The 25,185-nt window shown below is 44.7% G+C and overlaps 1 protein-coding gene across 1 annotated transcript in view; it reads right to left on the bottom strand.

The window, feature by feature from the left end:
• LOC120026513 (ras-specific guanine nucleotide-releasing factor 2-like) overlaps positions 1-21,838 on the bottom strand; it is a 41,604-nt gene extending 19,766 nt beyond the window's left edge. The window contains exons 1-4 of the mRNA XM_038971407.1: positions 21,255-21,838; positions 2,612-2,718; positions 1,275-1,422; positions 112-455 (exon numbers count right to left, since the gene is read on the bottom strand). Of these exons, the coding sequence (XP_038827335.1) occupies positions 112-455; positions 1,275-1,422; positions 2,612-2,718; positions 21,255-21,533 (878 nt within the window). The 5' untranslated portion in view covers positions 21,534-21,838. The remainder of the gene's footprint in view (positions 1-111; positions 456-1,274; positions 1,423-2,611; positions 2,719-21,254) is intronic.
• Between the last annotated feature and the right edge of the window lie 3,347 nt (positions 21,839-25,185).

Genomic DNA, 25,185 nt, shown 5'->3' with positions numbered 1-25,185 from the left:
GGACACAAAGAAGAAAAAGATATTGCAATTAAATCAATTCAATCCGTTCGCAAGTGTCTAGGGGGTAGGGGCTATGGGTTGTTTCTGGAGGGGGGTGAGACGGTGTGTTACCTGTTGAGGAAGATGCTGCTAACGTCATCGTGGCTGATGGGAGGTTTCTTGGAGCTGGCGGCCATACGTAGCGGCCTGAGGAAGAAGTTGACCAGGACAGAGAGCTGGCAGACATATTCGGTCTCTGCCTCCACCATGTTGAACACGATGTGGTTCCTCTTCCTCATGTTCTCAGCGTGGGGGGAACAGATGTAGTCCTGGACGATGATCTTCCACTTCCTCCGACACAGCCAGCCTCGCATGAAACTCTGGACCTTTTTGATCTTTTTAATGTCTGGGTCCTCCTCCTCCTGGTTGGTCTGGTAAGGCAGCATCCTCTCCTTGGCCTTGTTCAACAGCACGATCTGGAAGCACACAGTCAACAGTCAACACACAACAGTCAACACACAAGTCAACAGTCAACACTACCAGTCAACACACAACAGTCAAAATACAACAGTCATCACACAAGTCAACAGTCAACACTACCAGTCAACACACAACAGTCAAAATACAACAGTCATCACACAACAGTCAACACACAACAGTCAACAGTCAACACTACCAGTCAACACACAACAGTCAAAATACAACAGTCATCACACAACAGTCAACAGTCAACACACAACAGTCAACAGTCAACACACAACAGTCAACACACAACAGTCAACAGACAACAGACAACAGTCAACACACAACAGTCAACACACAACAGTACACAGTCAACACACAACAGTCCACAGTCAACACATACTAGTCAACACACAACATTCAACAGTCAATATTCAACAGTCATCAGTCAACACACAACAGTCAACACACAACAGTCAACACACAACACAGAATAGTCAACACACACCAGTCAACACACAACAGTCAAAATACAACAGTCATCACACAACAGTCAACACACAACAGTCAACAGTCAATAGTCAACACACACCAGTCAACACACACCAGTCAACAGTCAACACACACCAGTCATCACACAACAGTCAACACAAATCAAACACTAGCCAGATCCCCTCGTCTAACAGAAACCTTTATTTGTGTGTGTATTTTTGTGTGTGAGCATGCGTGTGGTGCATGTGGCCGTGTGTGCATGTGAGTGAGCACGTGTGTGGTTGTGGTTGTGTGTGTGTGTGTACGTGAGTGTGCGAGAGACCGTGTAAATGTGTGTGTACCTCTGCTTTCAGCCTCTCTATCTCTGTGTCCTGGTCCTCTAGCTGGGTGCGTAGCTGGTTGGCCGCCACCTTCTCTGTCTCCATGATCTGGACCAGGTGGATGTACTTCTGCATCAGGACCTCGCGCTCAATGATGATGTCAGAGTAACTACAGGTGGAATGGTAAGTGTGGAATGGTGAGTTTAAACCCAGTCGACATGGTGCACACTGCACAGGGAACGCCATAGAAGCATTATGCTCAATGCATATTACCAAGAAACATTTAAAAGTAAACACCATAGCATAAATTTATTCATCATCCCTCAGTGTACATAGAGAGAGAGAGAGAGATTGAGAGAGAGAGAGAGAGAACGAGAGAGAGAGAGAGAGATTGAGAGAGAGAACGAGAGAGAGAGAGAGAGAGAACGAGAGAGAGAACGAAAGAGAGAGAGAGAGAGAGAGAGAGAGAGAGAGAGAGAGAGAGAGAGAGAGAGAGAACGTGGGAGATGTAGAGAGAGCGAGACAGAGAAGTGCATATTACCAAGAAACATTTAAAAGTAAACACCATAGCATAAATGTATTCATCATCCCTCAGTGTACATAGAGGGAGAGAGAGAGAGAGAGAGAGGGAGAGAGAGAGAGAGAGAGAACGAGAGAGAGAGAGAGAACGAGAGAGAGAGAACGAGAGAGAGAGAGAGAGAGAGAGAGAGAGAGAACGAGAACGAGAACGAGAGAGAGAGATTGAGAGAGAGAGAAAGAGAGAACGAGAGAGAGAGAGAGAGAGAGAGAGAGAGAGAGAGAGAGAGAGAGAGAGAGAGAGAGAGAGAGAGAGAGAGAGAGAGAGAGAAAACGTGGGAGATATAGAGAGAGCGAGACAGAGAAGTTACAGTAGTGGGGTGAAGAGAGAGAGAAAGTGCTGGATAGAGACAGAGAGAGGAGGGGGGAGAGAGAGAGCGAGGTGGCGTCTCGAGGTTAGGGCTGTGATGTAATCACTCTGGTGGTACGGCACCAGAGTGTGACCTAAATGTGGACTGCTCCGAGCAGAGCACACACACACGCTTACAAATGGAGCAGACGTGTGGAGAGGGGGTTGTGTGTGTGTGTGTGTGTTTAGTGTGAGGATCACTACACAGTCACTGTGTGTCTCAGAGCAGAAGACGGCATACTGGCTGCCTAGGTGACAGTCAGCCGATGCATTTGCATGTGTGTCATGATTATAACAAGCAAGGCAGACCGAAATCAGAGCCTCCTATCCTTCCCTTAGCCCCTAGCTGCTACAGTAGCTGCGAGTTCTTAGCCCCCAGGCTCTTGTAAAGAGGTGTTGAGGTGCTGTCGTTGGATAGACTCCACCCTCTTACCTGGCCTGTTGGATAGACTCCACCCACTTTTTGCAGTCTGACTCCTCCTCTGTCCGCAGCTCCAGAGGCTTCTGACCGTCATGGCCAAACACCACCAGGAAGTAGTGCTGGAGGAAACAGGAAACATAAATACTATTACCAGGAAGTAAACAGGAAATAGAATCAACATTTTAAGGTGGTACCAGAGAGGAAGAGGCGAAGTGAGAGGGTCCACTTCTGTCAAAATCTGTCCACGCGAGAATACAAAAAAATCCCCACTTGGTCTGCTTATATTGGTCTGCTTAACCTTTGACTGCAGTAGGCTAAATCAGGGTCACACAGAATGTTCTGGAAAGCCACACACACGCACGTAGACACACATTCACAAAACCCAGAACTTACATTCCAGTATTAGAAGAATGATGCTGTTTTTGTCTGACTAGTGTTTATCCTTGTCTTGTTCTTTCTCTGAAAGGAATCCGATAAACACGCAATTTCCTACATATTAAGCATTCCCACCACATAAACAATACTCTCATAATATGAAACATGACTTCATTGTTTAAAAACCGGAGAGAATATTTCCTGGGCATGGAAAGCAGGAAATGTCATCCCAAATGAGCCCTTCTGTTTGTCACTCAGTTCCCTGACCAAGAGAACAGGAGAGAGGACAGGAGAGAGGACAGGAGAGAGGACAGGAGAGAGGACAGGAGAGAGAACAGGAGAGAGAACAGGAGAGAGGACAGGAGAGAGAACAGGAGAGAGGACAGGAGAGAGAACAGGAGAGAGAACAGGAGAGAGGACAGGAGAGAGGACAGGAGAGAGGATAGGAGAGAGGACAGGAGAGAGGATAGGAGAGAGGACAGGAGAGAGGACAGGAGAGAGGACAAGAGAGAGGACAGGAGAGAGACCAGGAGAGAGGACAGGAGAGAGGGCAGGAGAGAGAACAAGAGAGAGAACAGGAGAGAGGACAGGAGAGAGAACAGGAGAGAGGACAGGAGAGAGGACAGGAGAGAGAACAGGAGAGAGAACAGGAGAGAGGACAGGAGAGAGGACAGGAGAGAGGATAGGAGAGAGGACAGGAGAGAGGATAGGAGAGAGGACAGGAGAGAGGACAAGAGAGAGGACAGGAGAGAGAACAGGAGAGAGGACAGGAGAGAGGGCAGGAGAGAGAACAAGAGAGAGAACAAGAGAGAGAACAGGAGAGAGGACAGGAGAGAGGACAGGAGAGAGGACAGGAGAAAGGACAGGAGAGAGGACAGGAGAGAGGACAGGAGAGAGAACAAGAGAGAGAACAGGAGAGAGGACAGGAGAGAGACCAGGAGAGAGGACAGGAGAGAGGACAGGAGAGAGAACAGGAGAGAGGACAGGAGAGAGGACAGGAGAGAGGACAGGAGAGAGGACAAGAGAGAGAACAAGAGAGAGAACAGGAGAGAGGACAGGAGAGAGGACAGGAGAGAGGACAGGAGAGAGAACAGGAGAGAGGACAGGAGAGAGACCAGGAGAGAGGACAGGAGAGAGGACAGGAGAGAGGACAGGAGAGAGAAGAAGAGAGAGGACAGGAGAGAGGACAGGAGAGAGGACAGGAGAGAGAACATGAGAGAGAACAGGAGAGAGGACAGGAGAGAGGACAGGAGAGAGAACAGGAGAGAGAACAGGAGAGAGGACAGGAGAGAGAACAGGAGAGAGACCAGGAGAGAGACCAGGAGAGAGGACAGGAGAGAGAACAGGAGAGAGAACAGGAGAGAGAACAGGAGAGAGACCAGGAGAGAGACCAGGAGAGAGGACAGGAGAGAGAACAGGAGAGAGAACAGGAGAGAGAACAGGAGAGAGAACAGGAGAGAGACCAGGAGAGAGACCAGGAGAGAGGACAGGAGAGAGGACAGGAGAGAGAACAGGAGAGAGACCAGGAGAGAGACCAGTAGAGAGAACAGGAGAGAGAACAGGAGAGAGACCAGGAGAGAGGACAGGAGAGAGGACAGGAGAGAGAACAGAAGAGAGGACAGGAGAGAGAACAGAAGAGAGGACAGAAGAGAGGACAGGAGAGAGAACAGGAGAGAGGACAGGAGAGAGGACAGGAGAGAGACCAGGAGAGAGAACAGGAGAGAGGACAGGAGAGAGAACAGGAGAGAGGACAGGAGAGAGGACAGGAGAGAGGACAGGAGAGAGGACAGAAGAGAGGACAGGAGAGAGACCAGGAGAGAGAACAGGAGAGAGAACAGGAGAGAGAACAGGAGAGAGGACAGGAGAGAGAACAGGAGAGAGGACAGGAGAGAGGACAGGAGAGAGGACAGAAGAGAGGACAGGAGAGAGACCAGGAGAGAGAACAGGAGAGAGGACAGGAGAGAGAACAGGAGAGAGGACAGGAGAGAGGACAGGAGAGAGGACAGGAGAGAGGACAGAAGAGAGGACAGGAGAGAGACCAGGAGAGAGAACAGGAGAGAGAACAGGAGAGAGAACAGGAGAGAGGACAGGAGAGAGAACAGGAGAGAGGACAGGAGAGAGGACAGGAGAGAGGACAGAAGAGAGGACAGGAGAGAGACCAGGAGAGAGAACAGGAGAGAGAACAGGAGAGAGGACAGGAGAGAGGACAGGAGAGAGAACAGGAGAGAGGACAGGAGAGAGGACAGGAGAGAGGACAGGAGAGAGGACAGGAGAGAGGACAGGAGAGAGAACAGGAGAGAGAACAGGAGAGAGGACAGGAGAGAGGACAGAAGAGAGGACAGGAGAGAGGACAGGAGAGAGGACAGGAGAGAGGACAGGAGAGAGGACAGGAGAGAGAACAGGAGAGAGAACAGGAGAGAGGACAGGAGAGAGAACAGGAGAGAGGACAGGAGAGAGAAGAAGAGAGAACAGGAGAGAGAACAGGAGAGAGGACAGGAGAGAGGACAGGAGAGAGGACAGGAGAGAGAACAAGAGAGAGAACAGGAGAGAGGACAGGAGAGAGAACAGGAGAGAGGACAGGAGAGAGGACAGGAGAGAGGACAGGAGAGAGGACAGGAGAGAGAACAGGAGAGAGGACAGGAGAGAGAACAGGAGAGAGAACAGGAGATTGAACAGGAGAGAGGACAGGAGAGAGAACAGGAGAGAGAACAGGAGATTGAACAGGAGAGAGGACAGGAGAGTGTTATAGAGCATAAATAAATGTTGTCTTATTTATCTACTGTGTTCTGCCCATCGATTCCTTATTCTATTAAACAATATTATTACACGTTGAATGTTAATTTTCAATTTTTAAATTAAAATGTATTTTCATATAATTATGATTTGAATGTCACCACTGGTCTGCTTATTTAGAAAATAAACATGTTATCTGTACCTGATACATAAAATGCTGATTCAATTAGAATTCATTTCAATTCATTTTCATACAACTACATTCAAATTCCACCACAAGAATTTGTTGATATCAAATAAAATCTGATGATACAAACGTGTGTGCGGCGTGCACGTGAGTACAGAATATAAGTGGGTGAGAGACACTAGCTAGTGTGTGTGCCTGTTAAGAGACCAGAGAGAGGCTTAAGGGCTTGTCCGTGTGTGTGTGTGTGCGTGTGCGTGTGCGTGTGCGTGTGCGTGTGTGTGTGTGTGTGTGTGTGTGTGTCCGTGTGCGTGTGCGTGTGCGTGTGCAGGTTACATAACCACCAGTGCTTGTGCAGCTCCTTACTGCGGCTAATGCGGCGTCCCCGGCCGAAGGCCTGCTGTCAGCTGGGGGATAACAATGAGAGAGAGAGGGATAGAGATGGAGGGAAAGAGAGAGAGAGGGAGGGGGAGAGCGAGGGAGAGAGAAAGTGAGAGAGGGGAAGGCAGGCCCACACACAGGACCACTCCACATCGAGCCATCAGTTCATATCTCTGGTGTCTAATCTGAACAACAACATGATAGAACCGCTAGGCAGCATGTCAACACAGCGAGACACAACAGGTGCCTGTGGACCAAGGCCTGTGGACCAATAGTTGACTTCCATTTATGTGTCAGACTGGAGAGCTTTGAGCCGGCAGACAGAGCTGTCTAAAGTAGCAAAATACAAATAGGCCTATGCTGAGCCTGTGTGTGTGTGTGTGTGTGTGTGTGTGTGTGTGTGTGTGTGTGTGTGTGTGTGTGTGTGTGTGTGTGTGTGTGTGTGTGTGTGTGTGTGTGTGTGTGTGTGTGTGTGTGTGTGTGTGTGTGTGTGTGTGTGTGTGTGTGTGTGCTGAACATGCTGATTTCCTCTGAATGATAGAATCTGGATGATACAACTGAGAAAAACACACTCACTCACACACACAGTCCCAGGCCTCAACATATCCAGGTAAACAGAGAGCTCTGTAAAGTATGTAGACTGTGTGGCTTGAGGCTAAAGGACCAGCAAGCTGCTATTCTTAGTCAGAAGCATCCCAGAGCACTTGTACCCTAATACACACGTAAAAACACACACATAGAAACACACACATTGAAACACACACACACACACACACACACACACACACATAGAAACACACACATAGAAGCACAGACATAGACGATCAGACATAGAAGCACAGACATAGAAACACACATACACACACATAGAAAAACAGACATAGAAACACACACACACACATAGAAACTCACACATAGAAACACACACATAGAAACACACACACACACACACACACACACAAACATAAACATACACATAGAAACACACACATAGAAACACACACACACACACATAGAAACACACACATAGAAACACACACACACACACACACACACACACACACATAGAAACACACACATAGAAACACACACACACACACACACACACACACACACACACATAGAAACAAACACACACTCCTACAGACACACACACATAGAAACAAACACACACTCCTACAGACACACACACACATAGAAACACACACACACACAGACACACACACATAGAAACACACACACACATAAACATAAACATACACATAGAAACACACACATAGAATAACACACATAGAAACACACACACATATAGAAACACACACACACACACATAGAAACACACACATTGAAACACACACATAGAAACATACACATAGAAACACTCACACACACATAAACATACACATAGAAACACACACACACATAGAAACACACATATAGAAACACACACATAGAAACACACACACACACATAGAAATACACACATAGAAACACACACACACATAGAAACACACACACACACATAGAAACACACACATAGAAACACACACACACACAGACCGGGCATCTGATTCTCCAGCAACCTTTATCTCTCAGTATCCTGCATGCTTTCAGTCTTCCTCTCTCTCTGGTGTATTTCTGTTACTGTTTTAAATGTAGTTACATTGCTTTTCGTTTACCTAATTAAGTGTTTTTTAAATTCAAATTGTTTCTCTCTCTCAGTCTCTCTCCAACAGAGTTTCTGTTAGGAAACTGTGGCGCCGGACAACGTGACTCTGAAGATTTACTGGCAATTTGAGAAATTTACTGAAACCATATGCAATGGGTGCATATAACCCATTGGGGTGTCCACCCGCGGTGATCAGAATGACAGAAATCACATGTAGATTATGGTAATGCATTTTAGCAGAATATGTAACTCAGGTAATGAAGCAGCCAATAAAATGTTGTTTGAAAAATTTTGCTCAAATGCAATTCGCGGGAAAACACCATTCTAAACAGTGCAGCTGACAGCAGGGTTGGGTAGGTTACTTTCTAAATGTAATCCGTTACAGTTACTAGTTACCTGTCCAAAATTGTAATCAGTAATGTAACTTTTGGATTACTCAAACACAGTAACATAATCTGATTACATTCCGTTACTTTTAGATTACTTTCCCCTTAAGAGGCATTAGAAGAAAACAAAAATGTATGTTACCATCTATTGCAGGATAAATCAATGTTAAAGTTTACATAGCTGGCCATATATGGATGTTAAATGTTACTTTATGGGTTGGTTATGTAGGTTTCTTCTCGCCAATCACTTTCTACTACATATAATAATACGATTAAATTATATATTTTGTCACGCCCTGATCTGTTTCACCTGTCCTTTTGCTTGTCTCCACCCCCTTCCAGGTGTCACCCATCTTCCCCATTATTCCCCTGGGTACTTATACCTGTGTTTTCTGTCTGTGCGAGTTTGTTTTCTTCATTCAAACCTACCAGTGGTTTCCCTTCCCTTCTTCGCTATAGTCCCTGTTTTTGACCTTTCCTGCCTGCCGTCCTGTACCTTTGCCTCTACTCTGGATTACCAACCTCTGCCTGACCTGACCCCGCCTGCTGTTCCGGTGCTTTACACATTCTCTGGATTATTGACCCCTGCCTGACCTGACCCCGCCTGCTGTTCCGGTGCTTTACACCCTCTCTGGATTATTGACCTCTGCCTGACCTGACCCCGCCTGCTGTTCCGGTGCTTTACACACTCTCTGGATTATTGACCCCTGCTTGACTTGACCCCGCCTGCTGTTCCGGTGCTTTACACACTTTCTGGATTACCAACCTCTGGCTGACCTGACCCCGCCTGCTGTTCCGGTGCTTTACACCCTCTCTGGATTATTGACCCCTGCCTGACCTGACCCCGCCTGCTGTTCCGGTGCTTTACACACTCTCTGGATTATTGACCCCTGCCTGACTTGACCCCGCCTGCTGTTCCGGTGCTTTACACCCTCTCTGGATTATTGACCCCTGCCTGACCTGACCCCGCCTGCTGTTCCGGTGCTTTACACCCTCTCTGGATTATTGACCCCTGCCTGACTTGACCCCGCCTGCTGTTCCGGTGCTTTACACACTCTCTGGATTATTGACCCCTGCCTGACTTGACCCCGCCTGCTGTTCCGGTGCTTTACACCCTCTCTGGATTATTGACCTCTGCCTGACTTGACCCCGCCTGCTGTTCCGGTGCTTTACACACTCTCTGGATTATTGACCCCTGCCTGCCTTTTTTTAATGTATTTTTTATTTAACCTTTATTTAACTAGGCAAGTCAGTGAAGAACAAATTCTGAGAACAAAAACTGCCTCGTTCAGGGGCAGAACGACATATTTTTACCTTGTCAGCTCAGGGATTCTATCTAGCAACCTAATTCCAATAAATTGTGTACCCCTTGATCTTCAAGAATAGGACTTTGAATTATGGAAGTATAGGTTAGCCAATTGTTTTACCTGAGCATAACCCCAAAACTAAGGACTTACTAGCCAGCTCTACTCTGTTTATGATTATGTTGTCATGGACTGATTGGGCTCAATGATTCTAGTTGAAAAATAAATGCTACGCTCATGGAATGGCATGCTTTGAGCACTACTGAAAATTGCTGTTAACATGTGAAAAATGAATGCCTTATGCTGCATTTGCTATAGGCCTATTGTTTACCTTTTTACTGGGTGACACTTTGATATCTGGATAATGCAGCTGTTTAAATCACAGATGATCCAATAACAAAATGGCCGCTGTTTTGGTAAAAAGTTGAGGGATGGGCCTAACCGCCTAACCTAAGCCTAACTTAAACCTAACCGCTCTCAGATTAATAGACAGCACTATGGATGCAAGGACTGACCAGCCATGATATCAAAATGATTGTTTTAACCATGTTTTGAGGCTATACGGTGTGTTTACATTTACAATGTTTACAAACATTGGAGAAAAACAAGCGTATATTTTGGATTTTGGGTGTGACACTTGAACTAAACTCATGAGGCATTTTTAAATTATATTCTTCAATAATCAATGTGTGTATATACAGTTGAAGTCAGAAGTTTACATACACTTAGGTTGGAGTCATTAAAACTCGTTTTTCAACCACTCCACAAATGTCTTGTTAACAAACTATAGTTTTGGCAAGTCGGTTAGGACATCTGCTTGGTGCACGACACAAGTAATCTTACCAACAATTGTTTACTAGCCAGATTATTTCACTTATAATACACTGTATCACAATTCCAGTGGGTCAGAAGTTTACATACACTAAGTTGACTGTGCCTTTAAACAGCTTGGAAAATTCCAGAAAATTATGTCATGGCTTTAGAAGCTTCTGATAGGCTAATTGACATCATTTGAGTCAATTGGAGGTGTACCTGTGGATGTATTTCAAGGCCTACCTTCAAACTCAGTGCCTCGTTGCTTGACATCATGGGGAAATCAAAAGAAATCAGCCAAGACCTCAATAAAGAAATTGTAGACCTCCACAAGTCTGGTTCATCCTTGGGAGCAATTTCCAAACGCCTGAAGGTACCACGTTCATCTCTACAAACAATAGTACGCAAGTATAAACACCATGGGAACACGCAGCCGTCATACCGCTCAGGAAGGAGACGCGTTCTGTCTCCGAGAGATGAACATTCTTTGGTGCGAAAAGTGCAAATCAATCCCAGAACAACAGCAAAAGACATTGTGAAGATGCTGGAGGAAACAGGTACAAAAGTATCCATATCCACAGTAAAACGAGTCCTATATCGACATAACCTGAAAGTCCGCTCAGCATGGAAGAAGCCACTGCTCCAAAACTGCCACAAAAAAGCCAGACTACGGTTTGCAACTGCACATGGGGACAAAGATCGTACTTTTTTGGAGAAATTTCCTCTGGTCTGATGAAACAAAAATAGAACTGTTTGGCCAAAATGACCATTGTTATGTTTGGAGGAAAAAGGGGGATGCTTGCAAGCCGAAGAACACCATCCCAACTGTGAAGCACGGGGGTGGCAGCATCATGTTGTGGGAGTGCTTTGCTGCAGGAGGGACTGGTGAACTTCACGAAATAGATGGCATAATTGAGGCAGGAAAATTATGTGGATATATTGAAGCAACATCGCAAGACATCAGTCAGGAAGTTAAAGCTTGGTCGCAAATGGGTCTTCCAAATGGACAATGACCCCAAGCATACTTCCAATGTTGTGGCAAAATGGCTTAAGGACAACAAAGTCAAGGTATTGGAGTGGCCATCACAAAGCCCTGACCTCAATCCTATAGAACATTCGTGGGCAGAACTGAAAAAGCGTATGCGAGCAAGGAGGCCTATAAACCTGACTCAGTTACACCAGCTCTGTCAGGAGAAATGGGCCAAAATTCACCCAACTTATTGTGGGAAGCTTGTGGAAGGCTACCTGAATTGCTTGACCCAGTTTAAACATTTTAAAAGCAATGCTACCAAATACTAATTGAGTGTATGTAAACTTCTGACCCTCTGGGAATGTGATGAAAGAAATAAAAGCTGAAATAAATCATCCTCTCTACTATTATTCTGACATTTCACATTCTTAAAATAAAGTGGTGATCCTAACTGACCTAAGACAGGGAATTTTTACTAGGATTAAATGTCAGGAATTGTGAAAAACTGAGTTTAAATGTATTTGGCTAAGGTGTATGTAAACTTCTGACTTCAACTGTATATACTATTGTTCAAAAGTTTGGGGTCACTTAGAAATGTCCTTGTTTTTGAAAGAAAAGCCATTTTTTTGTCCATTAAAATAACATCAAATTGATCAGAAATACAGTGTTGACATTGTTGATGTTGTAAATGACTATTGTAGCTGGAAACTGTGGATTTTTTATTGAAAATCTACATAGGCTTTCAGAGGCCCATTATCAGCAACCATCCCTCCTGTGTTCCAATGGCACGTTGGGTTAGCTAATCCAAGTTAATCATTTTAAAAAGCTAATTGATCATTAGAAACCCCTTTTGCAATTATGTTAGCACAGCTGAAAACTGTTGTTCTGATTAAACAAGCATTAAAACTGTCCTTCTTTAGACTAGTTGAGTATTTGGAGGGTTAGCATTTGTGGGTTATATTACAAGCTCAAAATGGCCTTTCTTCTGAAACGTGTCAGTCTCGTCTTGTTCTGAGAAATGAAGGCTATTCCATGCGAGAAATTGCCAAGAAACTGAAGATCTCGTACAACGCTGTGTACTACTCCCTTCACAGAACAGCGCAAACTGTCTCTAACCAGAATAGAGAGGAGTGGGAGGCCCCGGTGCACAACTGAGCAAGAGGACAAGTACATTAGTGTCTAGTTTGAGAAACAGATGCCTCACAAGTCCTCAACTGGCAGCTTCATTAAATAGTACCCGCAAAACACCAGTCTCAATGTCAAAAGTGAAGAGGCGACTCAGGGATGCTGGCCTTCTAAGCAGAGTTCCTCTGTCCAGTGTCTGTGTTATTTTGCCCATCTTAATCTTTTCTTTTTATAGGCCAGTCTGAGATATGGCTTTTTCTTTGCAACTTTGCCTAGAAGGCCAACATCCCGGAGTTGCCTCTTCACTGTTGACGTTGAGACCTCTGCCTTTTTCTGTGGCTAAACCAACTAGGCTCGTAATTTAACCATTTTATTTGTATTTACAGATGACATACAAGTTTGATAATAAGGCTCATGAAAGTTCACATGTGCGAGAAGGCATTTCGGCCAAAAAGTAAGTTCAGGGAGTGAATACATTTAATTAATAAAGAAACATCATACAAAACACGAACAACGCACAGGCATGCTTTCTCGAACATGTGAACTTTCATGTGCCTTAACATCAAACTTGTATGTCATCTGTAAATATGAATACAATTGTTCAATTACGAGCCTAGTTGGTTTAGCCACAGAAAAAGACAGCAGTCTCAATTTTATTCGACATACAAGTTTGATATTAAGGCACATGAAAGTTCACATATTCAAGAAGGCATTTCTGCCAAAAAACGATATGATAAATATTTTTTACGTTCAAAAGGCTCTCCTGTGAAGTCGTGACTTGCGACATACGCCTAGTTTCTTGAATTGGGTCACATTTGGTGTGTCATCATAGTGGTCTCTGACTTGTGGTCAGACTCACTCAGGTGGAACAAACATACATTTGTGTCTTTTTTCAATGCTGATCTTAATGTCATTAAGAAGACATAGAAGTGTCAAAGATTGTTTTTTGCAAACATCCTTTCTGAATTTTAAAGTAATCCAAGAAGTAATCATCTAGTTTTTCAAAAGTATCTGTAATCTGATTACAATATTTGTCACGTGTGCTCCCTCTCCGGCCTCTAGGTCACCAGGCTGCTCGTTATGGCGCACACCTGCCACCATCGTTACGCTCATCAGCGCATAATGACACTCACCTGGACTCCATCACCTCCTTGATTACCTGCCCTTTATATGTCCCTCCCTTTGGTTCCTTCCCCAGGCGTCATTGTTTCGGTTTCATGTCTGTGCGCTGTTCGTATTATGTTTTGTTTATTCATTAATGTATTCACTCCCTGAACTTTCTTCCCGACTCCCAGCGTACACGTTATAGAATGACGGGATCGTCATTTTGGTCGGCGGTCTACGGCTGGAGCCGCGCGTCGGGGAGGGGATACTGTCACGTGTTCCCTCTCCGGCCTCTAGGTTCATCTGCGTGAATGTGCCTTAGGCATGCTGCAAGGAGGCATGAGGACTGCAGATGTGGCCAGGGCAATAAATTGCAATGTCCGTACTGTGAGACGCCTAAGACAGTGCTACAGGGAGACATCCTCCTCCCTCATGTGGTACCCTTCCTGCAGGCTCATCCTGATATGACCCTCCAGCATGACAATGCCACCAGCCATACTGCTCGTTCTGTGCGTGATTTCCTGCAAGATAGGAATGTCAGTGTTCTGCCATAGCCAGTGAAGAGCCCGGATCTCAATCCCATTGAGCACGTCTGGGACCTGTTGGATCGGGGGGTGAGGACTAGAGCCATACCCCCCAGAAATTTCCGGGAACTTGCAGGTGCCTTGGTGGAAGAGTGGGGTAACATCTCACAGCAAGAACTGGCAAATCTGGTGCAGTCCATGAGGAGGAGATGCACTGCAGTACTTAATGCAGCTGGTGGCCACACCAGATAATGACTGTTACTTTTGATTTTGACCCCCCTTTGTTCAGGGACACATTATTCCATTTCTGTTAGTCACATGTCTGTGGAACTTGTTCAGTTTATGTCTCAGTTGTTGAATCTTGTTATGTTCATACAAATATTTACACATGTTAAGTTTGCTGAAAATTAACGCAGTTGAGAGGGCGTTTCTTTTTTTGCTGAGTTTATATGTGACAGAAATGAACACCTCTGTTAAACTTAGAGGGGAAATCTAAAGATGTAACCACTAGGATGGGTTGTTAATATGACTAGGATTGTGCCTTTAGCTTCTGGACAACGAAAGAAAGTTGATATGAAAACCAATACAACAGGAGAGAAATGGCATAGCAGTGGCTCCCATAGGGAAGTAAATGGAAATACATTTGCCAAAATGATATCATTAATCCTGTCGATACAGAAATAAATACAATTATTCAAAAAACTTCACCAGAAAGCATGACTTAGCCACAGAGGAATCAAGGATCATTAGCTTCTTTTTTTTCCAGATCACTTGCTCTTAGGCCTATGCCTATTTGGGAAGCCCGCAATTTGGGCAGCGCGCGCGGCTATAGGCCTAGCTGATTATTGTGTTGCGGCTGTCAGTGTAAAGCATCTAAAATATGTGTGAAGATCATGTGTCTTGAGTATAATTTAAAATGTTAAGCCAAGAAGGGGAGGGGTGTGTGGCAAAGATATAGGTGAGTCTCTCTCCAGAATGGCTCAGCTGTTTCCCACCAATTCTTGCGCATTCATAGTGTGTATTGTTTGGCCTTAGATTTTTTTTAAATCAATTCCCCGTGATATATGTCACCAGTAGTAAATGTAATTCCAATCATTTTGTTACATTCATTACTGTTAAACCATGTACTAATTTCAGTAAGTTACTGTTCTCATTCTAGGATTGGAAACATTGTTTATAGAGTTTACAACCTACACTCGTAAGAAACAAGTTATGGGTTCATTTCATAACCATCATTTACGAGATGTATACATTTTTTCATCGTTTTTTTGTTTAGAGTGCTCCATATGAGCATGTGTCTGGTTACTCTGTCCTGATAATGTTGAGGGAGTGCACGCACCTGAGCACGCATAGACTTTCCTGGCCTGCTGCGCAGAAATGTAGGAAAGTGCTTTTTTTTAACATTCATTGCAAATGATAATATATTAAAACTATAGTTTCTCACAGTAAGCTATTTGAAAAATCATTCCAACAAACTCCCCCTCGATGATCACCAATCCTCGGTGTGAAAGAGCAATCAATGGACGGTATAGGCCTACTGCTGCATTGGTTTATAGGCTATCAGTTCCATGCGCTCATTTCTTTAGCCGCCAATGGATCTCGGTGTATCAATGTGTCATATGGTAGAGGCTGGTGATCTCACATTAGTTGACTTTTAACTTTTACATTTTCATCTATTTTCATTCAAATGTTATGATTAACCATGTGGCAATGATTTTGAGAAACTTTATTACTGAGCTGAAACTGTTTCACGAAAATGCACACATGAAAATCATAACTGGGACGCGGAACAGTAGAAATGGTAGGATACATTTTAAGCTTCCCCAAACTTTAAACTCACGCTCAGCCGATTAAGTCTTTATTAAATAATTTCCTCCATGTTTTTCCATGGTTGGATTTTGCCCGTAGTGTACTTTGAAGCAAGGTAAGACATGCCTCATAATATAAAATAAAACATTTAGGTTTCAAACAAGTATGTTTTCAAAATGCATACTGCCTCCAGCTCACATTGTAAAGTGGTGGGTGAGTGCATATAGCCTGTTGCCTGCACTTGAATGGTGGATGGGAGCCGCGCTTCAATTACCAGTTGAGAAATAGAAATAGGAGCTATTTTTTATTCTGCACCAAAACTGTTTTAAACAAGTGATTGCGTTTCTAATTTTTCCACAATGAACGGTCACGTTTTACTCCAATGAAAATACGCACAAGCCAATTTAATTCCATAAAATTATGCAAATTGACCTATAGACCGATACGCGTGACTGTCAAATGTTTTTACTTGGAATGGTATTTCCATCATTGAATAAAAAGCATTATTTTGCAATGGGATTTGTTTTGTCCCGATCATTTTGGCTGGCAACAGTTTTATTTCTTGTTTTTTCTTGTTTTTTTATCGGCCAAAAGCCGATTAGCAGGCTAATGGAAACTCTGCTCTCTAATTGTCACAGTCAGTCTTCAGGGTGTAGTGAACCGTGTGTACTAAGAGTAGACACCATCACAGCAGAGGGCCACACACACACACAACCTTTACAACCCTCCCCTCATTTCCTCCCTTTTTCTCATCACACATCATACTTAATACTGTCAATCACATCCCAGCTCTCATTTACAGACTCATCATCTCTTCCTCTCTCTCTTTCTCCTCATCTACAATATTTCTCTCTACTCATCTCCAGCCTTTTACTCCCTTATCATCTCTCATTCTCTCCCTCAGCCTTTCTAATTCTCTTTCTCTGCCAGAACTTGTAGACCACCTTGTATAACATTTCTTGAAGTGCTACTTCTGTGTGTGTGTGTGTGTGTGTGTGTGTGTGTGTGTGTGTGTGTGTGAGAGGTATGTGTTCTCAAACTGTGCCACTTCAACTATCAACCCTGGTAACCATGGTAACCCATCAATCAGCCGGCTGGCTGGCATTGAAGTAGCCTATAGTAGGCCGCGTCATTAGAATACAGAGCTTTTCTATGTGAGACCACAGAGCAGAGAGGTAGATTATCTAAGGACTTACATAAAGAGAGAAATGGGAAAGAGAGATAGGCAGAGAAAGACAGACAGACAGACAGACAGACAGACAGACAGACAGACAGACAGACAGACAGACAGACAGACAGACAGACAGACAGACAGACAGACAGACAGACAGACAGACAACACTTACACACTTACAGGCAGTCTGCATTCCCTATCCTCCTTCCCCCTTCCTCTCTTCCTTCCATCCTTCCCCCTTCCTCTCTTCCTTCCATCCTTTCCCCCTTCCTCTCTTCCTTCCATCCTTTCCCCCTTCCTCTCTTCCTTCCATCCTTTCCCCCTTCCTCTCTTCCTTCCATCCTTTCCCCCTTCCTCTCTTCCTTCCATCCTTTCCCCCTTCCTCTCTTCCTTCAATCCTTTCCCCCTTCCTCTCTTCCTTCAATCCTTTCCCCCTTCCTCTCTTCCTTCCATCCTTTCCCCCTTACTCCATATAAAACAATTAAGGCTTCATTTGGCCTCATTTGCGTCTGCAGCTCTCAATGTTGCTTTAGGGTCCTTTGCACGCCCCTCCCAAAATAATTAGAGGAGACAGTGCTTCCCAAACTGCTGCTGTTTGCAAGTTTACAGTCTGTCCTTTTCAGCAGAGACTGAGCCTTTACACGGAATTTTCCGTGACTATCTCCCCTCTCTGCGCAGTCTACACCCTCAGAGCCTGCAGCAATGCTACAGACACACGCTATCCTCCACTACCTCACAAGAGCAGGACCACACATACACACACACAAGACATTAACACAAGACACAGCCCAAACCCCCTAGACACTTACAGTCGCTACAGTAGTTGATACAAGTTTTTAAAAACGATTAGAACAGCAACTTTAATCACACGAGGCTGCGGCTCTAAGGCACGATATCTTGTTCTGTGAGGATAAAGCTGTTGTTCTATTATTCCAAACTGTAACACTCTCTCTCTGTGTGTGTGTGTGTGTGTGTGTGTGTGTGTGTGTGTGTGTGTGTGTGTGTGTGTGTGTGTATCTGAGAGGACATCAGTAGAACACTTCTCTGCCTCTCATTTGAAGCTCTCTGATGTTTTAGTCTGGTTTAAATGCTTCGACGTCTTTGTGGATTGCGCGTGTGTCTGCGTGTGTGTGTGTGTGCGCGCGTACATGTTTGCGTTCGTGTTGGCGTGTGCGTTTGCATGTGTGTTTGTGTTTAAAACCCTCTCACTTTCCGGCCTTTGGAGCTGTGTGTTCGGTAGTATACTAAGTGGCCTTGATCCGACAGAATCAAACACTGTGTTGTTTGGGATGTCCCATGAATATGCTAAGCTGAAGCATCAGATAGACATCAATTAAGTTCACGACACATCGACATTACGACCTCAGTAACATCATTGTAATATGTGTGTAAATACAGTGTAATTACAGTCGCCCAATCTAATGGTATAATACCGTTTTAAGACTGTTCCACGTGTTTGTTGCACAGCTGTACCAAACCTGTTTAGGGAGCATGTTCCCTAGCACATGGTGGAAACGGTGACCTCACACACACTGTCAACCACATGCACACGTCACACACACACACACACACACACACACACACACACACACACACACACACACACACACACACACACACACACACACACACACACACACACACACACACACACGCACACACACACACTTCAACTGCACACACCAGAGCTAAGCTGAGTTCATTGCACACGGGAGGGTCAGTGACCTCATCTATAACATCACAATCACAGGAGGAACAGAATCTGAGGGGGGAAAGAGTTAGATACTGCAGTTGCCATTTCTCACTGCATGACAACATTGACACTTGTATGGACTGATTTGGTTTGTTCAATGTTCAATGGAGCCATGTATTGCTCTTGCTGTTGGGGTCCTGTTGGTTTGCAGGGGTGTCAGACAGACACACACACACGTCAGACATGGGTGCGAAGGAAATCTAATGTGGTCAAAATGTGATCTAATGTGTCCCCAACACCAGCACACAACACCAACCTCTAAGATAACATGACCTGATCTGATGTGACAATGAAAATCCCTCTTCCTGCTGCCTCCAGGCTATGAGCTAATCTCGGTCTCATTAGATGATGATTGTGGTGGTGTGTTGGTGATTTTTGTTGTCGTCCTATTTCTAACAATGAGCTGCCCTTCTGACACTTCTGATCTCATTGGGGTTTTAACCAAAAAAGGCACAAAACTGGAAATTATTTTTGAAGGTAAATTATGTTGACACCCCTGATCTAGAGCATGTAAAGTGATGTTGATGAAGTGATTGTTTTTCAGTCTAGTACAGTAGGCCTATATATAGTACAGTACATGGATGCAGGTTAATTTAAATTCAACGGCAGGGGTTGAATACTGTGCCAAGGTGACAGTAGCAGCACACATTGGAGTGATACAGACACAGGTAAGTACCTAAAGAGAGAAATGCCAAGCGTTGGCTGGAGTGGTGTAAAGCTTGCCGCCATTGGACTCTGGAGCAGTGGAAACGTATTCTCTGCAGTGATGAATCACGCTTCACCATCTGGCAGTCCGATGGACGAATCTGGGATTGGTGGATGCCAGGAGAAAGCTACCTGCCAGAATGCGTAGTGCTAACTGTAAAGTTTGGTGGAGGATGATTAATGGTCTGGGGTGGTTTTTCATGGTTCAGGCCCCTTAGTTCCAGTGAAGAGCAATCTTAACGCTACAGCATACATTGACATTCCAGACGATTCTGTGCTTCCAACTTTGTGGAAACAGTTTGGAGAAGGCCCTTTCCCTTTTTCGGCATGACAATGCCCCCGTGCACAAAGCGAGGTCCATACAGAAATGGTTTGTCGCAATCATTCTGGAAGAACATGACTGGCCTGCACAGAGCCCTGACCTCAACCCCATCGAACACCTTTGGGATGAATTGGAACGTCGACTGTGAGCCAGGCCTAATTGCCCAACATCAGTACCCAAGTTCCCACAGAAATGTTCAAAAATCTAGTGGAAAGCCTTCACTGAAGAGTGGAGACTGTTATAGCAGCAAAGGGGGGACCAACTCCATATTAATGCCCATGATTTTGGAATGAGATGTTCGACGAGCAGGTGTCCACATACTGTTGGTCATGTAGTGTACATACGTAGATGTGGAGACCCACAGACAGATTACAGGTTACTGTGTGAATGCAAAAATATATCTACAGTAGAAGAAACATTTGTATAAATGTGCTAATACAAAGCTAGTAGACTACTGTAGTGTATACAGAGCCAGTGAATGTGCTGTCTCCACTCTCCAACTGTGAGGATGTAATAGGCCAACAAGAAAACATCTGTTTCCAGTCACTGACTCCATGCAGCTCGTCACAATAACAAAGATGTCAGCCAGTAATGGAGCTCTTCATAGGGGCTATTAGACTTGTATTTCCATATTTAGCTTCCGTTCACTACACTCTTAGAAAAAAGGGTTCCTAAAGGGTTCTTCAGCGGTCCCCATAGGAGAACCCTTTGAAGAACCCTTTTTGGTTCCAGGTAGAACTCTTTTGGGTTCCATGTAGAACCCTCTGCATAAAAGGGTTCTACCTGGAACGAAAAGGGTTCTACCTGAAACTAAAAAGGGTTCTTCAAAGGATTCTCCTATGAGGACAGCCGAGGAACCCTTTAAGGTTCCAGATAGCACCTTTTTCTTCTAAGAGTGTACATGGGAATATATTAACTAACTGTCATGAGGATATGGCATACTGGTAGTAGTATGTGCTGCTTCATTCTAAAAGTGTAAAGCCACATTTGAAATATTCTACATGTATTCCAGGTAGGCCTAACTGTGTAATATCTAACTGCCCATGCTGTCCCTCAACGTCCCAGGCCTCTAGTTCTCTCTGGGACAGACACAGTACGCTACGGAGGAAATCAATTGTCATCCCTCCATCCCTCCTCTCAACTAAAGTGCACTTTCTATGCGTAATCCCCGTCTGTGCTGCAAATCCTTAATCTGTTTTACGTAAGAAAACAGGGTGAGGGTAGGGTGCCAAACCTCAGTGTCAACACAGCAAGCAGAGACCAAAACCAAAACACAACCATATTAGGTGGTGCACTACCATGGTCACTAGGGTACCTAACCCACCTGCTGCTTGTCCACCATGTCCTTACTGACCGTGGCGCCTTTGGGCGCGGGAACCCTCTCGCACGTGCACCCCTCCAGCAAGTAAATCCCGGAGGGCCGTGTGCTCTGGTCGTTCTCGAAGTAAAAGAGCACATTCTGGTAGAGAGCAAAGTACTTGTCATTCCACCGACTGTTCTCCGTCGTCTTCTTGCTCAGGATGCCGCGTTTCGTGCCCTCTTTGCGCGCGACAAGCGACAGATATAGAGCGTGCCCCTCATTATACCGCACGCTCTTCTGCATTTTCCGTGAGACCCCTTCTCTTTCAGTCGATTTCAAAAAGTGGTCGTTGTTATTGATGTCATATCTGTGACATATCTATCATATTTTCGGAGAGAGTTGGACAGGATAGGAGAGAGAAAGTAGATGTGGAGGAGAGAGCGCGCTAATCCAAGTTCACCACAGACGCGCAGGGGAAAATTTGAGTCCTGTCCACTCTGTGCGCCGCGAAGAAGCCAGAAATAAATAAATAATCCCACGTCTCATGCCTCAAACTTTTTAGAAAGGGAATCCAAAACATCCCAAATGACGAGAAAAATATAGCCTATACAAATGGAAAATCGCAAAAGGCTTATCGTGCAGGCTTGTAGCAGCGTAAAACCAAAATAGATTGAGGAGAACAGACGGTGAAAACAGCGCTAATCGGCTTTGAGAGTAATTTAAAGAGACAGGTCTCTGTAATGTATTCCACTGGACTAGAGCTACTGTTTGTCTTTGTCTAATCCACTGTAGCATAGCCTGGCTACTGTCTGTCTGCCGGGGCGGGGTGGGCCGACGGACGGTCTTCTGTACAGTCTAGACAAGGGTTTGCGCTTCCCTCGCTCTCATTCATGGTAAAAGGTGAAACTGTAGGTTTTACTATGCTGGACCAGCAGTGTTGCTGACCAATGGAATGGAAATTATATAGACAAATATATCTTAACTCCACTATACCAAATCCGTGGCGTTGAGTGAAAACTAGTGTTTTTGGAGTGAACCTGCAACTCCTTCAAGTTGCTTCGAGTCCCTGTGAAGTCGTTACTTCAAAAATGTAAATTCTTACTTTATATCTATGTTTGGCCTTTGTTGTTGCCTGTGTAACAGTATTGCTTCCGTCCCTCTCCTCGCCCCTACCTGGGCTCGAACCAGGGACCCTCTGCACACATCAACAACTGACACCTTCAAAGCATCGTTAACCATCGCGCCACAAAAGCCACGGACCTTGCAGAGCAAGGGGAACAACTACTTCAAGGTCTCAGGGCGAGTGACGTCACCAATTGAATCGCTATTAGCGCGCACCACCGCTAACTAGCTAGCCATTTCACATTGGTTACACCTGCCTTTGTTTGCTGAAATTCATACTTTTTAATAAACGTCAATCAAATACAACACCTGACTGTTTCCTCATTGAGATTCAATTTGCACATGGGCATTTGCGCTGAGTTGCCTCTTAGAGCAACAGCAACAAGGAAACAGTCAGTGGTTGTATTTGATTAACGTTTAATGAAAAAGTGTGGATTTCTACAAAGAAAACATTTTTTTAAGTATCGACTTCACGCTGAGTCATGATGGAGTTGAGAAATACTTGACTAGAAACGATCAAACTTTAGTGACCACAGTCAGGACACCTGTTTTAACGTCCCATCTGAAAGACGGCACCCTACGCAGGGCAATGTCCCCTTCACTGCATTGGGGTCTCCTTAGACCAGAGGGAAGAGTCCCCATTACTGGACCTCCAACACCCCTTCCACCAGTATCTGTTCTCCCATCCAGGGACCGACCAGGACCAACCCTAGCTTCAGAGGCATGGCAGCAGTGGGATGCAGGATGGAAGGCTGCTGGCGCAGGGTGGTATAGATTCACCCAGTCCTGATTTCAGATCAGAATTTGACAAAAAGCATATGCAGATCAACGGTTGATTTCAAATTGCAGTTGTTTGTTTTGCAACTGCCAGCCAGCTTGAGAGAAAAAAACAGATGTTCCTATGCTTTAGTCTCTGTGTGTGTATGTATGCCTCCCTTTGCATTACCAGATGCCAGTATAGTTATGTGATATTGTAAATACCCAGCAGGGGGGTTGAGGGAGGGAGGGAGAGGGAGATAAAGAGAGAGATGGTTCACTTTTTTAAAACTTGTTTCCAAACAGACTGCTGAAGGTGGGATAGCACACACAGTACAGTACAGTATAGCAGAATATTTACTTTCAATTTATTTTGCTACATATATATGTTGTAATTGTGTTATTACATAATACTTACTTAATTCATACTATTTTGCTTCTTTAGGATTCATTCAAGCAAAAACATTTCCTGAGAAAAAAGGAACCACCTAGAACAGACTGTATAATATGGATAGACACGATAAAGTGTTCCAGAGATCCCCAGCATTGCCCACTCACAACGCAACCCTCCTACGCTCAGCAGCTCCTCGGCTAAAACACACACACCAAATGTTTCTTCAGGTGGCCTCTAGCGCCACTAAGAACAGCTCAAAGCTGCTGACTAATGTTCTTATACAGACTCTAAGTGAAGGAAGGCCATGCATGGCGGAACAAAGACGATAACCCCAGATGAGAATAACGCAACCACTCTCCTATACAGACTTGTTCCACCTCATTCTACTGTACTGTATTGCCCTGAGCTGACCCGCCATCCACCAGCTAAACAACTTACAACAGCAGCCAGATAAAAATGTTTCATAGCTGCTTAAAATCCTATAACAGAGGTTGAGGGGGGACAGAGAGGCAAATAATTTCACTGAGGTTACAGGAGAGGCAAGGACATGCTTCTGTTGCATCACCGCAGGGGACTAGTTACAGCCAGACAGGGGCAGGGGGGGGGGGGGGAAGCACCATAGGGAAATTGTGACAGGGGGAGAGGAAAAGGGGACGAGTGTCAGAGGGAGAGCGGGGTCAGGACCAGCGGGGTCAGGACTAGGCTACCACTGTAGAGTTGAGAGAGGTTGGAGACAGGCAGAGGGCTATCTTCTGTATACCAACCCTACCTTTTCACAACACAAATGATTGGCTCAAACGCATTAAGAAGGAAAGAAATTCCACAAATGAACTTTTAAGAAGGCACACCTGGTATTTGAAATGCATTCCAGGTGACTACCTCATGAAGCTGGTTGAGAGAATGCCAAGAGTGTGCAAAGCTGTCATCAAGGCAAAAGGTGGCTACTTTGAAGAATCTCAAATGTAAAATATATTTTGACTTGTTTAATATTTTTCGGGTTACTACATGATTCCATATGTGTTATTTCATAGTTTTGATGTCTTCACTATTATTCTACAATGTAGAACATAGTAAAAATTAAGAAAAACCCTGGAATGAGTAGGTGTGTCCAAACTTTTGACTGGTACTGTATGTTCCCACAACTTCCAAGGAACCAAATGTGCTAGCTGGGTATATTGACCTGTGGTATATTAATTTGGTGGAAGGAGCATGCAAGCGAATTAGGAAATGTGGCTATATGGAAGACATTATATAGTCAAACCTGCAAAATGGTGAATGTTAATCAGGGACAAAACGCACTACCCTCACCAAAGCAATAAAAAGTTGGACAGCCCTCCCCTATTTTGGACCAACCCCCCCATCCCAGTAAATGTCGAACTATCCCTTAGAAGAGGGGAGAGACATAGATAGTGGTCCTGTAGGGGTATTAAAAACCTCTCTCTCCTCAGTGGACAGAGGGAGCACTGAAGGATTATGGGGGATTACCAATACTGTATGTCCGTCAATCCTACAATAACCCCCACCCAGGCCATTAGTCCCTAAAATGACCATACCACACCACAATCTGTTTTGTTGATGTTTGGAGTATAAATAAACCCTTAACGGCAACAGCGAGAAAGGGATGGTGAGAAAGATAGATTATTTCCTAGTCATCTATTTTACATGTTCATATACTGTGCCTTC

Source organism: Salvelinus namaycush, chromosome 31 (assembly GCF_016432855.1).
Source record: "Salvelinus namaycush isolate Seneca chromosome 31, SaNama_1.0, whole genome shotgun sequence".
Lineage (NCBI taxonomy): Eukaryota > Metazoa > Chordata > Actinopteri > Salmoniformes > Salmonidae > Salvelinus > Salvelinus namaycush.
Note: the sequence above shows the minus strand (reverse complement) of the source record. Positions and strands in the feature narration are given on the sequence as shown.